The sequence below is a fragment of the Nerophis lumbriciformis genome, linkage group LG22 (genome assembly GCF_033978685.3).
Source record: "Nerophis lumbriciformis linkage group LG22, RoL_Nlum_v2.1, whole genome shotgun sequence".
Lineage (NCBI taxonomy): Eukaryota > Metazoa > Chordata > Actinopteri > Syngnathiformes > Syngnathidae > Nerophis > Nerophis lumbriciformis.
Genome location: NC_084569.2, coordinates 6,442,459 through 6,457,514, shown reverse-complemented (window position 1 = coordinate 6,457,514; position 15,056 = coordinate 6,442,459). Strand labels below are relative to the sequence as shown.

General features: G+C 37.1%; 1 protein-coding gene across 3 annotated transcripts in view; it reads left to right on the top strand.

Moving 5' to 3' along the window:
- grid2ipa (glutamate receptor, ionotropic, delta 2 (Grid2) interacting protein, a) overlaps positions 1–15,056 on the top strand; it is a 138,727-nt gene that overhangs the window by 35,936 nt on the left and 87,735 nt on the right. Inside the window, exon 1 of one of the 3 annotated variants that reach the window (XM_061974351.2) lies at positions 4,188–4,575. The exons of the other annotated variants lie outside the window; for them this stretch is intronic. Coding sequence (XP_061830335.1) covers positions 4,541–4,575 — 35 coding nt within the window. The 5' untranslated portion in view covers positions 4,188–4,540. Of the gene's footprint in view, positions 1–4,187; positions 4,576–15,056 lie in introns of those variants that run through there. 3 annotated transcript variants of the gene reach the window in all.

Genomic DNA, 15,056 nt, shown 5'->3' with positions numbered 1-15,056 from the left:
TTTCGGTCATAACCCAAAGCTCATGACCATAGGTGAGGATGGGAACGTAGATCGACCGGTAAATTGAGAGCTTTGCCTTCCGGCTCAGCTCCTTCTTCACCATAACGGATCGATACAGCGTCCGCATTACTGAAGACGCCGCACCGATCTCACGATCCACTCTTCCCTCACTCGTGAACAAGACTCCGAGGTACTTGAACTCCTCCAATTATTTGCAAATCCTTTTCAACTTATATTCAATTGAATAGACTGCAAAGACAAAATATTTAACATTCAAACTGGTAAACTTTATTTTTTTGCAAATATTAGCTCATTGGGAATTTGATGCCTGCAACATGTTTCAAAAAAGACTGATAAAGTTGAGGAATGCTCATCAAAACACTTATTTGGAACATCCCACAGGTGAACAGGCTAATTGGGAACAGGTGGGTGCCATGATTGGAAATCATTTTTGGTGATTTAACCCCCAATTCCAACCCTTGATGCTGAGTGCCAAGCAAGGAGGTAATGGCTCCCATTTTTATGGTCTTTGGTTCGACTCGGCCGGGGTTTGAACTCACAACCTACCCATCTCAGGGCGGACACTCTGTTAGTTACTACATACCTGCCAACTACTCCGGTTTTCCCGTAATTAGTACGGTTTTCATCAACCTATTCCGGGTTACGGTTGCAGTGATACAAAATACGGTTTTTCATTAATTAAAAAAAAAAAAGAAGTTTTTTTTTTGTTTGTTTTCTTTTGCAGAACTCTGTGTTCTTTGTGCCGACTTGTGCACTAGAACTTCTCTCATTTGCAGTGCAGGCAGGTTTGCATTAGTTAGTTGGTTTCTTTTGGTATTGAAAATGGCCATTCTCTCATAACACTATGAAATCAGAATTGTTCATGACGAAAATAGCTTAGATTGCACACATTCTGTACATGTCATTCTACTTTTTAGTGTTGTAATTACTAGGGGTGTAACGGTACGTGTATTTGTATTGAACCGTTTCAGTACGGGGGTTCCGGTTCGGTTCGGAGGTGTACCGAACGAGTTTCCACACGGACATATTAAGTAGCGTAACGCACGTTGTGTAAACAATGCACACCGAGGCACAACACACGGCATGCTAGCAGCTAACAGGCTAGGATAGACTGACCATACGTCCTCTTTTCACCGGATATGTCCTCTTTTGCGGAGCTGTCAGGGCGGAGTTTCTTAAATGCCTCAAATGTCCGGCATTTTGAGTTAGGGTTGCGTGTATTTTCAATGTACGTTCAGGGTTAAGAAGGCATACCTGCCAACTACTCCGGTTTTCCCGTAATTAGTACGGTTTTCATCAACCTATTCCGGGTTACGGTTGCAGTGATAAAAAATAAGGTTTTTCATTAATTTAAAAAAAAAATTTTTTTTAAGTTTTATTCACGAAATCGCGTAACAACAATGACAATCGACACTGCTTCCCGTAACTTCCTATCGAGCCATTCCGAATGCCACGCGCGAGGCTATTTATAGCACCGCTGCCAAGCACGAGGCACCAGTTGCCATTGTTTCCAAACGAGCGAACGATCATGGAATCAGCCGGAGAAAAATCGCAAACGAGTCTTAAACCGAAAAGAAAACTGCAGTCATTCCGTGAAGAATATTCAAAAGCCTATCCGGGAATAATTATCCGTTCCAAAAAGGGTGAAAACTACGCGAATTGCACCTTGTGCAGACAAGATTTTTCGATCGGACACGGAGGAATTAGCGATGTAAAAGACCACGTTGGGACAAAAAAACACAAGTCTAATGGCGTTGCTAGCGATACAAGTGGAAAACTTTCAACGTTTTTCGTCGCCCAAACAGATTCTTTGGATGTGATAAATGCCGAAGTTTTATTTAGGGTGGCAATAATTGAGCATGGACTTAATGAAGTAAACTTATCATAAAGTTACCATATCATTTTTGCAGTATGATCAATCTGATAGAATAAATTTGGATTTTAGCCACAAAAAGGTAATGACACCAATGTTATCTATTGGAATTGTTTAGTACTGTTATACTGTTAAAAGTGTTTATACTATTTATGCTTTCAAGTCCAAGTTGAAGAAATCTTGTTAAATGTTGACAGCATAACTACCAAAATACAGAAGTATGTCCTTAATATTTTTGCAGTGCTATTTCTGTTGAAAAGTTCAAATGATTACATTAGAGATGTGATGTGCCACTTTTCAAGTGTCTGATGGCTTAAATTAATTTTCTTTCATATTTTGAATTCTTTTGAAAGACTTACAAAAAAACTACATTTGAATTGTAATTCCATGCTATTGACAGGCAGAGGTGGGTAGTAACGCGCTACATTTACTCCGTTACATCTACTTGAGTAACTTTTGGGATAAATTGTACTTCTAAGAGTAGTTTTAATGCAACATACTTTTACTTTTACTTAAGTATATTTATAGAGAAGGAACGCTACTTTTACTCCGCTACTTTTATCTACATTCAGCTCGCTACTCGCTACTAATTTTTATCGATCTGTTAATGCACGCTTTGTTTGTTTTGGTCTGTCAGACAGACCTTCAAAGTGCCTGCCTTACTGGTGACGTTTCACTTCGTTCCACCAATCAGATGCAGTCACTGGTGACGTTGGACCAATCAAACAGAGCCAGGTGGTCACATGACCTGACTTAAACAAGTTGAAAAACTTATTGGGGTGTTACCATTTAGTGGTCAATTGTACGGAATATGTACTGTACTGTGCAATCTACTAATAAAAGTTCAAATCAATCAATCAAAAGTGTGAAGGAAAAAAGATACTTGTTTTATTTCAACCGTACCGTCAAAAGCCTCAAGACTGACCGCACATGAGGACGTTCCTGTCTTCACAATAAAAGTGCCGCGCCATCGCGCCTGCGCTTTCAAAACAAGAGTCTCCGAAAGCCAGCGTAAACAAGCTAGCAAGCTACGGGGTTTGACACCAATATATTTCTTGCAAAGTGTATAAAAACGAATATGGAAGCTGGACAAATAGGATGCCAAAAACCCACCACTTTCATGTGGTATTAGACAGAAAGGAGGAACTTTTCTTCTCCTCCATTTGAAAACGTGGACGTTATCATCACGACTGTCTGATTACAATCAACGCAAGTCATCAGAATCAGGTAATACACCAACTTATATTCTAGTCTTCATTAAAGAAAGGAATCTATATGTGTTAAACATGCATGTATATTCATTAAAACACCTTTAACATGTAAACAAAAACAGCAAAATAAATACTTATAAATTATATACTGTATATATCAATGTATATGTATGTATGTATATATATATATATATGATATGAGTGTGTATGTTACTCATCAGTTACTCAGTACTTGAGTAGTTTTTTCACAACATACTTTTTACTTTTACTCAAGTAAATATTTGGGTGACTACTCCTTACTTTTACTTGAGTAATAAATCTCTAAAGTAACAGTACTCTTACTTGAGTACAATTTCTGGCTACTCTACCCACCTCTGTTGACAGGACTATTAATTTTAATGAAGTTAGCTTACCATGTTTACAGTATGATAATTGTGATAGAAATGTGAATTTTAGGCACAGAATATTTTTTACAATTGAACAAGGCAGTAGATTATACAAGCTTGGACAGAAAGTTAATAATGACACCAATTTTTTTTTTTTTATGGAATTGTTTAGTACTGTTTTACCATTTGTTTACTGTAAAAAGTGATTATACTTTCAATTAACAAATTGAAGTCTTGTGAAAGGTTGACAGGATAACTGGCATTAACTGTCAAAATAATTTCAAACTATTGAAGTTAGCTTACAGAATAAACATGTCAATCAACCCATATGATTTTTGCTGTAATATTTTTGTTTTGAAAAGTCACTGTGACTGATAGAAAAGTGATGGTTTTAGCAACATTTTAACCTGTCTGAATGCTAATAATCATTTTGCGTCGGACCTGGACCCTGGCTCCTAGGTTTTTCTGATTTCAAAAGTTGGCAGCTATGCATTCACCATATGCGAGTTAATTAATTCACTTCAATGGTTATAATCACACATGTCCTCTTGTTGCAGCATCACCAAAAAAAAAACGTAATATTTTGCGTGCACACACACACACACACACACAATTAGGACAGTCCACCGGGGCCGTCCCGTCATCACCAATTTCCTCGACGCTCCCTCCTCGCCCTCCTCCTCCTGTCTTCTCACTTGTTCCCTCCTCCTCCAGCGAAGGAGGAGGTTGCCACTCTTCATCTCTTGGCTGATGAATGACGGATATGTCAAGGACCGTCTAACAGACGTCGAGACCTTTCGGGCCCTGACCTTTTTACGGCGAGCGAAGAAGAAGAAGAAGCCGGAGGCAAGGGAAGATAAAGTTGATGTTTTGGAGAGCACGGGTAATGTCTTCCCGAACCTGCAGCGAACACTTTTAGAATTCAGGACGCTTTTGTTCCTCTCGTTGTGCCCGCTTGCGATATATGGAAGACTCACCGGGATAGAGAAGGAGACATTTGCATCGCTTAACTGCGCTCTCAGGCTCTTCCTCCAAAGCCGTGAAGAGCCATGGGAAGAGAAAGGAGCCTTGCCAGACATTTTCGGTATGTTACTTTTGCTTTGATCCCGGGCGTTTTTTTTTTTGTTTGTTTTCTTTTGCAGAACTCTGTGTTCTTTGTGCCGACTTGTGCACTAGAACTTCTCTCATTTGCAGTGCAGGCAGGTTTGCATTAGTTAGTTGGTTTTTTTTTGGTATTGAAAATGGCCATTCTCTCATAACACTATGAAATCAGAATTTTTCATGACGAAAATAGCATAAGTGTGTGAGGATTGTACACATTCTGTACATGTCATTCTACTTTTTAGGGCCCGCATGGCCCATTGCAAAAGGACTCCCGAAGGGAGTCCTTTTGCAATGGGACATTAGGACCTATTGTATTTGTAAGGTTTTATTCTTTATTCTTTATTCTTCCGCCGCCACATTAAACTGTAATTTGACCCACTTAACATGCTTCAAAACTCACCATATTTGACCCACACATCAGGACCTGCGAAAATTGCCTTTTAAAAAAAAAACCAAACCACAAAATTCAAAATTGCGCTCTAGCGCCCCCTAGAAAAAAAAAAAAAGCCTGTAACTCCCACTAGGAAGGTCGGAGAGACATGAAACAAAAACCTCTATGTAGGTCTGACTTAGACCTACATTTCATAATAGTACATTGTCGGGCTAAAATCAACAGGAAGTTGGCAATTCCCCCTTCAAGACAAAAAAGTACTAAAAACAGTAACTTTTGCCTCTTTGAGCTGTAATTTGACCCCCTTAACACGCTTCAAAACTCACCAAACTGAACGCACACATCAGGACTAGCAGAAATTGCGATCTAATAAAAAAACCTAACCCCAAACCTCAAAAATGCGCTCTATCGCAATTTTTGAATAAAACACAGAAAAAACTGCTCCTCGGAAGAAACAAAATGACAAAACTGCCTGTAACTCCCACTGGGAAAGTCGGAGAGACATGAAACAAAAACCTCTATGTAGGTGTGACTTAGACCTACATTTCATAATAGTACATTGTCGGGCTAAAATCAACAGGAAGTTGGCAATTCCCCCTTCAAGACAAAAAAGTACTAAAAACAGTAACTTTTGCCTCTTTGAGCTGTAATTTGACCCCCTTAACACGCTTCGAAACTCACCAAACTGAACGCACACATCAGGACTAGCAGAAATTGCGATCTAATAAAAAAACCTAACCCCAAACCTCAAAAATGCGCTCTATCGCAATTTTTGAATAAAACACAGAAAAAACTGCTCCTCGGAAGAAACAAAATGACAAAACTGCCTGTAACTCCCACTGGGAAAGTCGGAGAGACATGAAACAAAAACCTCTATGTAGGTGTGACTTAGACCTACATTTCATAATAGTACATTGTCGGGCTAAAATCAACAGGAAGTTGGCAATTCCCCCTTCAAGACAAAAAAGTACTAAAAACAGTAACTTTTGCCTCTTTGAGCTGTAATTTGACCCCCTTAACACGCTTCGAAACTCACCAAACTGAACGCACACATCAGGACTAGCAGAAATTGCGATCTAATAAAAAAACCTAACCCCAAACCTCAAAAATGCGCTCTATCGCAATTTTTGAATAAAACACAGAAAAAACTGCTCCTCGGAAGAGAAAAATGACAAAAGTGCCTGTAACTCCCACTGGGAAAGTCGGAGAGACATGAAACAAAAACCTCTATGTCGGTCTCACTTAGACCTACATTTCATATACTGACAACCCTCAGCAAAAATCAACAGGAAGTTTGCAATTTCCCCTTCAAAACAAAATTTTTGTAAAAACCGGTCACCTTTCTTCAAACATTATCTCCTCTGAGCGCGTTTGTCGTTTCAGCTTCAAACTAACACAGGAGAGAGATTGAACCCTTCCAAATAAAAGTTATCGAAATAATTTTTCTAACTGCTCCGGTTTTGATTTTATGAGCCTTCAAAGAAGCGCTGTGCTGATGCTGCTGTTTTCTCAAGATGGCTGCTTAAAAGCAGGAAGCACCAGCATGCCCACACAATGCAGACAAGGTAGGTACACTAGACAAAAGTATTGGGACACTTAGGACTAAAAGTAGACAAAAGTATTGGGACACTTATAACTACCACTGGACAAAAGTATTGGGACACTTAGGCCGAAAACTGGACAAAAGTATTGGGACACTTGGGACTACAACTTGACAAAAGTATTGGGACACTTAGGACTACAACTTGCCAAAAGTATTGGGACACTTGGGACTAAAACTGGACAAAAGTATTGGGACACTTAGGACTAGCACCTGCCAAATACGCGGGCCCGACCAACGCTGCTTGCAGCTTTAATTAGTGTTGTAATTTGTAGGGGTGTAACGGTACGTGTATTTGTATTGAACCGTTTCGGTACGGGGGTTTTGGTTCGGTTCGGAGGTGTACCGAACGAGTTTCCACACGGACTTATTAAGTAGCGTAACACACGTTGTGTAAACAATGCACACCGAGGCACAACACACGGCATGCTAGCAGCTAACGACCATACGTCCTCTTTTCACCGGACATGTCCTCTTTTGCGGAGCTGTCAGGGCGGAGTTTCTTAAATGCCCTCAAATGTCCGGCATTTTGAGTTAGGGTTGCGTGTATTTTCAATGTACGTTCAGGGTTAAGAAGGGGTTAAAAACAAAACAAACAGCAGCATTGGTGAGGGAGGGGCAGAGACAGAGAGAGAGAGAGAGAGTTATGATAAACGCGCATGCGTCGCCAGGCTCTGCTTTTTATCCATAGATTTATCACATTTAATTTTTTATTATCTATAGCAGGGGTGTCAAAAGTGTGCCCCGGAGGCCATTTGCGGCCCACAGCTAATGTTTTAAATGTCATGTCTGTGTGATCATGTTTTTGTTTTGGTCATGTTCGGTTTGGTTTTTGGACTTTTTGTGCACTTTTGTTTTGTCACCATAGCAACCATTAGTTTTCACCTGTCACGTCACGCACCTGTTTCACGTTTTGAGTCACGCACCTGTTTTCGTTAATCATGTCTATAGTATTTAAGTTCATTGTTTTCAGTTTGTCGTTCTGACGACATCCCGGATTCATACCCCTGTCCCACATTTATGCTCTGCACATTTCTGACACTTTTTTCATGTCCATCGTTCACGCTGCTCCTTTTGTCCATGCCAAGTAAGTTTTGTTTATTAATGCCACAGTTAGTGTTTTTTTGTTGTTGTTCATAGTTTCTGCCTTTGTGCAAGTATTTGTTTTCATAGCCAAGTTGTTTCTCCGCCACTGTGCGCGCTTTTCGTTTGTACTTTTTTTTGATAAAATTAAATAAATATGTTCTCACATTCCCGTCTCGCCCGAGCCAACTTTCCGTTGCCTTCTAGAAAAACTAAACCCCAGGACCAAGTCATGACATTAAAGGCCCACGGCACATTCTAAAAATACCATTAAAATCAACAAAAACATAACAAAAGAGAAATAAAAAAGCTTAAAGGTTAAATGTAATTTAGAAAAAGTTGCAATGTCGACTAATAAAACAAAGCTGGTTTTTTTTCCTTTCAAACTGTCATCGCTCAAAATATCAATCAATCAATCAATGTTTATTTATATAGCCCTAAATCACAAGTGTCTCAAAGGGCTGCACAAGCCACAACGACATCCTCGGTACAGAGCCCACATAAGGGCAAGGAAAAACTCACCCCAGTGGGACGTCGATGTGAATGACTATGAGAAATGAGAAACCTTGGAGAGGACCGCATATGTGGGTAACCCCCCCCCCCCCCCTCTAGGGGAGACCGAATGCAATGGATGTCGAGTGGGTCTGACATAATATTGTGAGAGTCCAGTCCATAGTGGATCCAACATAATAGTAAGACATACTTGCCAACCTTGAGACCTCCGATTTCGGGAGGTGGGGGGTGGGGGTGTGTGATTGGGGGCGGGGCTAAGAGGGGAGGAGTATATTTACAGCTAGAATTCACCAAGTCAAGTATTTCATATATCCATCCATCCATCCATTTTCTACCGCTTATTCCCTTTGGGGTCGCGGGGGGCGCTGGAGCCTATTTCAGCTACAATCGGGCGGAAGGCGGGGTACACCCTGGACAAGTCGCCACCTCATCGCAGGGCCAACACAGATAGACAGACAACATTCACACTCACATACACACACTAGGGCCAATTTAGTGTTGCCAATCAACTTAAGTATTTCATATATATATATATATATATATATATATATATATTCATATAAGAAATACTTGACTTTCAGTGAATTCTAGCTATATATATATTTATTTTATTATATATATTATATATATATATATATATATATATATATATATATATATATATTTTATTATATATATTATATATAGATATATAATATATATATATATATATATATATATATATATATATATATATATATATATATATAAATAAAAGAAATACTTGAATTTCAGTGTTCATTTACTTACACATATACACACACACATAACACTCATCTACTCATTGTTGAGTTAAGGGTTGAATTGTCCATCCTTGTTCTATTCACTGTCACTATTTTTCCAACCATGCTGAACACCCTTTCGCAGGTACCCAGAAAGGTTTCGAGTACCACCAAAAAAACTGAGTCTCTGAAGACAGTATAAAAATCTGTGTTAAAGGTGTACAAATACTGTTTGTATAATAAGCATGTTATTTTTTACAAATGAGGGTTAAGAGTTCAGTACTAAAAAAAAAAGAAAAGAAATGTGGCTTAAGTACAGTTTTTTAATTGAGCTGCTGCATTTTTTGGTTGGATTGTTTATTTATTTTGAGTAACTTCTACATTTCTAAAAGGGGAGGAATGTAATAGTGATCTATGTTTGTCTGTTGCCATCTCCTGGTGAATGTTGGCTATAGCGCACTGGGGTTACTTTTTGGTTGGCCAACGATTTACGTGGTGTTGGGCACCTGACGTCACTCAGGTCCGCATGGAGCTGGAGGGGGCGTGGCTTCCAGCTCCGCCTGAATTTCGGGAGATTTTTGGGAGAAAATTTGTCCCGGGAGGTTTTCGGGAGAGGCGCTGAATTTCGGGAGTCTCCCGGAAAATCCGGGAGGGTTGGCAAGTATGTAGTAAGAGTCCAGTCCATAGTGGGGCCAGCAGGACACCATCCCGAGCGGAGACGGGTCAGCAGCGCAGAGATGTTCCCAACCGATGCACAGGCGAGCGGTCTGAAAATATAATATTGAATCAAAATCAATGTTATTATGAATTATTGACTTATCCAAGGGTCCCATTATTTCACATCAAATATTCCACTAAGAAAAATATCTTTGGTGGAATATTTTGCAAATTTGGTAAATAAATAACCCAAAAATGTATATTTTGTTGTTTTCTTACTGTACCGAAAATGAACCGAACCGTGACCTCTAAACCGAGGTATGTACCGAACCGAAATTTTTGTGTACCGTTACACCCCTAGTAATTGGACTTTTATTTCACCAGGAGTCGCAATACGTTTTTAAGGTGAGACTTTGGTAAAAAAAAAGAAAAAAAAAAGGGTATTAGTTTTGAGAATGTTCAGTTTAAAAAAAATATATAATAATAAAAACACATTACAAATACACACTGCAAAAAGTCAGTGTTCAAAAACAAGAAAAAAAATTACAAAAATGAGGGGTTATTTTATTTGAACTAAGCAAAATTATCTGCCAATAGAACCAGAAAATTTGGCTTGTCAAGATTTTCCAAAACAAGTAGAATTAGCTAGCCTCACGAACCCAAAAATAGCTTAAAATAAGTATATTCTCACTAATAACAAGTGCACTTTTCTTGGTAGGAAAAAAAAGAGACCTTTTTGCTCAATATGTTGAAAAATATTCTTAAATGAAGTAAATGCTAGTGCCATTATCTTGACATCATGATATGCGCTCGGCATTGAAACTAAAAACTAATTTATTGTTCTTAATGGAAAGGCAACAAGGCAAGCGCTTGTTACTCTCGGGGTCTCCTAGCCGCTCAGGCAAATCATATTGTCTAAAAATGCATTTTTCCATGGATTACATGACATCATCACGCCAAGTGCGTGCTCTTTCAGTCAATTAGTGCGCATATATACAGCCCGGCCCCCGGCCAAAAATATTTTAATTGTAATTTTGAAGAATTTATCTGAATGTGCATGAACTATTTCTGTTCAAAATTGTTAGAAATGTTAAATGTTTAAATATTAACTGTCAGTTTACTGTACTGTGCCAACTGTACTACTATATGAGTACCTATTTTCTATTGTTTCATTGAAAATAAAACAGCAAAGTCCATTTGGCTGTCATCTGTTTTAATTATGAGACACAATTGTGTCAAAGTCATGATTTTTTTTTTCATGCTTGAAATAATAAATGATGACTTTAAAAAAGTAGTTTTATACTTGTGAGTGTTGATGACGCAGCTTTGCAACACTTGATATTCTAGTTTCAAGCATGTTTTACTCAATATAGGTCATAACATCTCAGCAACAAGCTGTAATATCTTACTGAGATCATTTAGGACCAAAACACTTAAAACAAGTAAAACACTCTAACATACAATCTGCTTAGTGAGAAGAATGATCTTATCAGACAGAAAATAAGCAAATATCACCCTTATTTGACATATTTCATCTTACTTAGATTTCACTTTTTGCAGTGCACACAAATGTTGTGAATTGAACTTTTTGAAGAAACGTAACTTAAGGTCGAAAGAGTGTCGTGTTTCAAAATTTGTCTATGTCTGTGTAATCATGTTTTGTTTTAAGTCATGTTTTGTTTAGTTTCTGGCTTTTCACTCCCTTGTCTTGTTTGCATGATTACCCATTAGTTTCACCTGTTCCACGTTTGGACTCATTGTGCACTCTTGTTTGTCACCATAGCAACCCATTAGTTTTCCCCTGTCACGTCACGCACCTGTTTCACGTCTTGAGTCACGCACCTGTTTTCGTTAATCATGTCTGTAGTATTTAAGTTCAGTGTTTTTCAGTTTGTCTTGCTGACGACATCTGTCATGACTTGGACTATGGCTTGGTTTGTTCTCCCGAGGTGCAAGTGAATTGGACTGGTCATGGCGTGAAGGTAAATACATTTTTAATAATAACACTCAAAAGAACAAAAGGCGCGCTCAAGGCGGATGTACAAACTTGACTAATGAAAACAAAAAACTTGCACGGGGGCAAAAAACTAGGAACAACAAAAAAACACTAACTGTGGCAATAATAAACAAACTTACTTGGCATGGACATGAAGTGTGCAGAGGTGGACAGAGTGTGACAGGGGGCATGAATGCGGGGCTGTCGTCAGGACGAACAACAGAAAATGGATGAACTTAAATACTATGGACATGATTAGTGAAAGCAGGTGCGTGACTCAAAACGTGAAACAGGTGCGTGACGTGACAGGTGAAAACTAATGGTTGCTATGGTGACAAAGAAGAGTGCACAATGAGTCCAAACGTGGAACAGGTGAAACTAATGGGTAATCATGCAAACAAGACAAGGGAGTGAAAAGCCAGAAACTAAACAAAACATGACTTAAAACAAAACATGATTACACAGGCATGACAAAATTCTTGTAATAATTTATTACTGTAACAGTAAAATGTTGCAATAATAAAATCCCATCAAATGTAAGCATGAACTAAAAAAAAAGAAAAAAGAATAACAATGTAAAAAAAATAAAAAATAAATGTTATGCTTTTTCTAAACAAAACAAGTAAGATTTTTTTTTTTTTAAATAATAACCTAAATTTAAGGTTTTTTTTGTTAGTTATACTGTATATGAATTTTAACAAAAAAGGTGGTCTTCAACTAAGAAACCAGAGTTTTAATTTATTGTACTGGTCATAATCACTCAAGGTTAAATACATTATAATTATATAATGTATATTATAATTATATAATATAACATTATAATATAATATATTTAGTTTGATCAGCCTCTATATAAAATTGGTCATTTCCAACAATGAGCTATTTAAACACAGTTACACATTAAACATTTAAGCGCTTTATTCACTTAACCCAGGGGTAGGGAACCTGTGGCTCTTTTGATGCCTGCATCCGGCTCCCAGATAAATCTTAACTGACATTGCTTAACACGATAAGTAATGAATAATTCCGCTGGTAATCAGTGTTAAAAATAATGTTCAAAATATAAAACATTCTCATGCATTTTAATCCGTCCATCTGTTTTGTACCGCACTTGTTCAAGAAGTCGCATTAAAGGTACGAAGTATTTTACTTATCATTGGTTAGCTTCAGAGTAACAATGTTATTAAATAGAATAAGAGACTTATTATACTCTAAAAAATGTGAACTTATTTAGAAATGCACGCATTTATTTGTCTTCACACTGCAAAAAGTGAAATCTAAGTAAGATTAATTATCTCAAATAAGGGTGATATTTGCTTATTTTCTGTCTGATTAGATCATTCTTCTCACTAAGCAGATTTTATGTTAGAGTGTTTTACTTGTTTTAAGTGTTTTGGTCCTAAATGATCTCAGTAAGATATTACAGCTTGTTGCTGAGATGTTATGACCTATATTGAGTAAAACCTGCTTGAAACTAGAATATCAAGTGTTGCAAAGCTGTGTCATCAACACTCACAAGTATAAAACTACTTTTTTAAAGTAATCCTTTCTTATTTCAAGCATGAAAAAAAAAAAAAATCATAATTTTGACACAAATGTGTCTCATAATTAAAACAGATGACAGCCAAATGGACTTTGCTGTTTTATTTTCAATGAAACAATAGAAAATACGTACTCATATAGTAGTACAGTTGGCACAGTACAGTAAACTGACAGTTTATATTTAAACATTTAACATGTAACATTTCAAACTATTTTGAACAGAAATAGTTCATGCACATTCAGGTAAAATCTTCAAAATTACAATTAAAAAAATGATATATGTATATATGCGCACTAATTGACTGAAAGAGCACGCACTTGATGCGATGATGTCATGTTATCCATGGAAAAATGCATTTTTAGACAATATGATTTGCCTGAGCGGCTAGGAGACCCCGAGAGTAACAAGCGGTTGCCTTGTTGAATTTCCATTAAGAACAATAAATTAGTTTTTAAGTGTAAGTTTGATGGTTTCAAGAAATGTGGTCTCATTTTTTTTTTCTACCAAGAAAAGTGCACTTGTTATTAGTGAGAATATACTTATTTTAAGGTATTTTGGGGTTCATTGAGGTTAGCTAATTTTACTTGTTTTGGAAAGTCTTGACAAGCCGAATTTTCTTGTTCTATTGGCAGATAATTTTGCTTAGTTCAAATAAAATACCCCTCATTTTTGTATTTTTTTTCTTGTTTTTGAACACTGACGTTTTGCAGTGTGTATTTGTAATGTGTTTTTATTATTATTATTTATTTTTTTAACTGAACATTCTCAAAACTAATACCTTTTTTTTTTTTTTTTTTTTTTTACCAAAGTCTCACCTTAAAAACGTATTGCGACTCCTGGTGAAATAAAAGTCCAATTACTAGGGGTGTAACGGTACACAAAAATTTCGGTTCGGTACGTACCTCGGTTTAGAGGTCACGGTTCGGTTCATTTTCGGTACACTAAGAAAACAACAAAATATAAACTTTTGGGTTATTTATTTACCAAATTTGCAAATCTTCCACCAAAGATATTTTTCTTAGTGGAATATTTGATGTGAAGTAATGGGAACCTTGGATAGGTCAATAATTCATAATAACATTGATTTTGATTCAATATTATATTTTGAGCAATGACTGTTTGAAAGGAAAAAAAACCAGCTTTGTTTTATTAGTCAACGTTGCAACTTTTTCTAAATTACATTTAACCTTTAAGCTTTTTTATTTCTCTTTTGTTATTGTTTTTGTTTATTTTAATAGTATTTTTAGAATTAAGTTTGCTGGTTTCAAGAAATGTAATGCCGAGCGCATATCATTATGTCAAGATAATGGCACTAGCATTTACTTCATTTAAGAATATTTTTCAACATATTGAGCAAAAAGGTCCAAAAAAAAATTTCTACCAAGAAAAGTGCACTTGTTATTAGTGAGAATATACTTATTTTAAGGTATTTTGGGGTTCATTGAGGTTAGCTAATTAGGGACCGCAATGTCCCTTTGGGACAGAGGACCCTATTGTATTTTGTGCGTTTTATTATTATTATTATTCCGCCGCCTCTTTGAGCTGTAATTTGACCCTCTTAACATGCTTCAAAACTCACCATATTTGACAAAAACATCAGGACTGGCGAAAATTGCCATCAAACCAAAAAACCAAACCCCAAAACTCAAAATTGCACTCAGACAAAACTGCTCTTAACTTCCGGTAGAACTGTCGTAGAGACATGAAACAAAAACCTCTTTGTAGGTCTGACTTAGACCTAGATTTCATACATTGACGTCCTTCAGCAAAAATCAACAGGAATTCCCCTTTCAAAACAAACATTTACTAAAAACTGTCACTTTTGCCTCTTTGAGCTGTAATTTGACCCTCTTAACATGCTTCAAAACTCACCAAACTGGACACACACATCAGGACTGGCAAAAATTGCGATCTAAT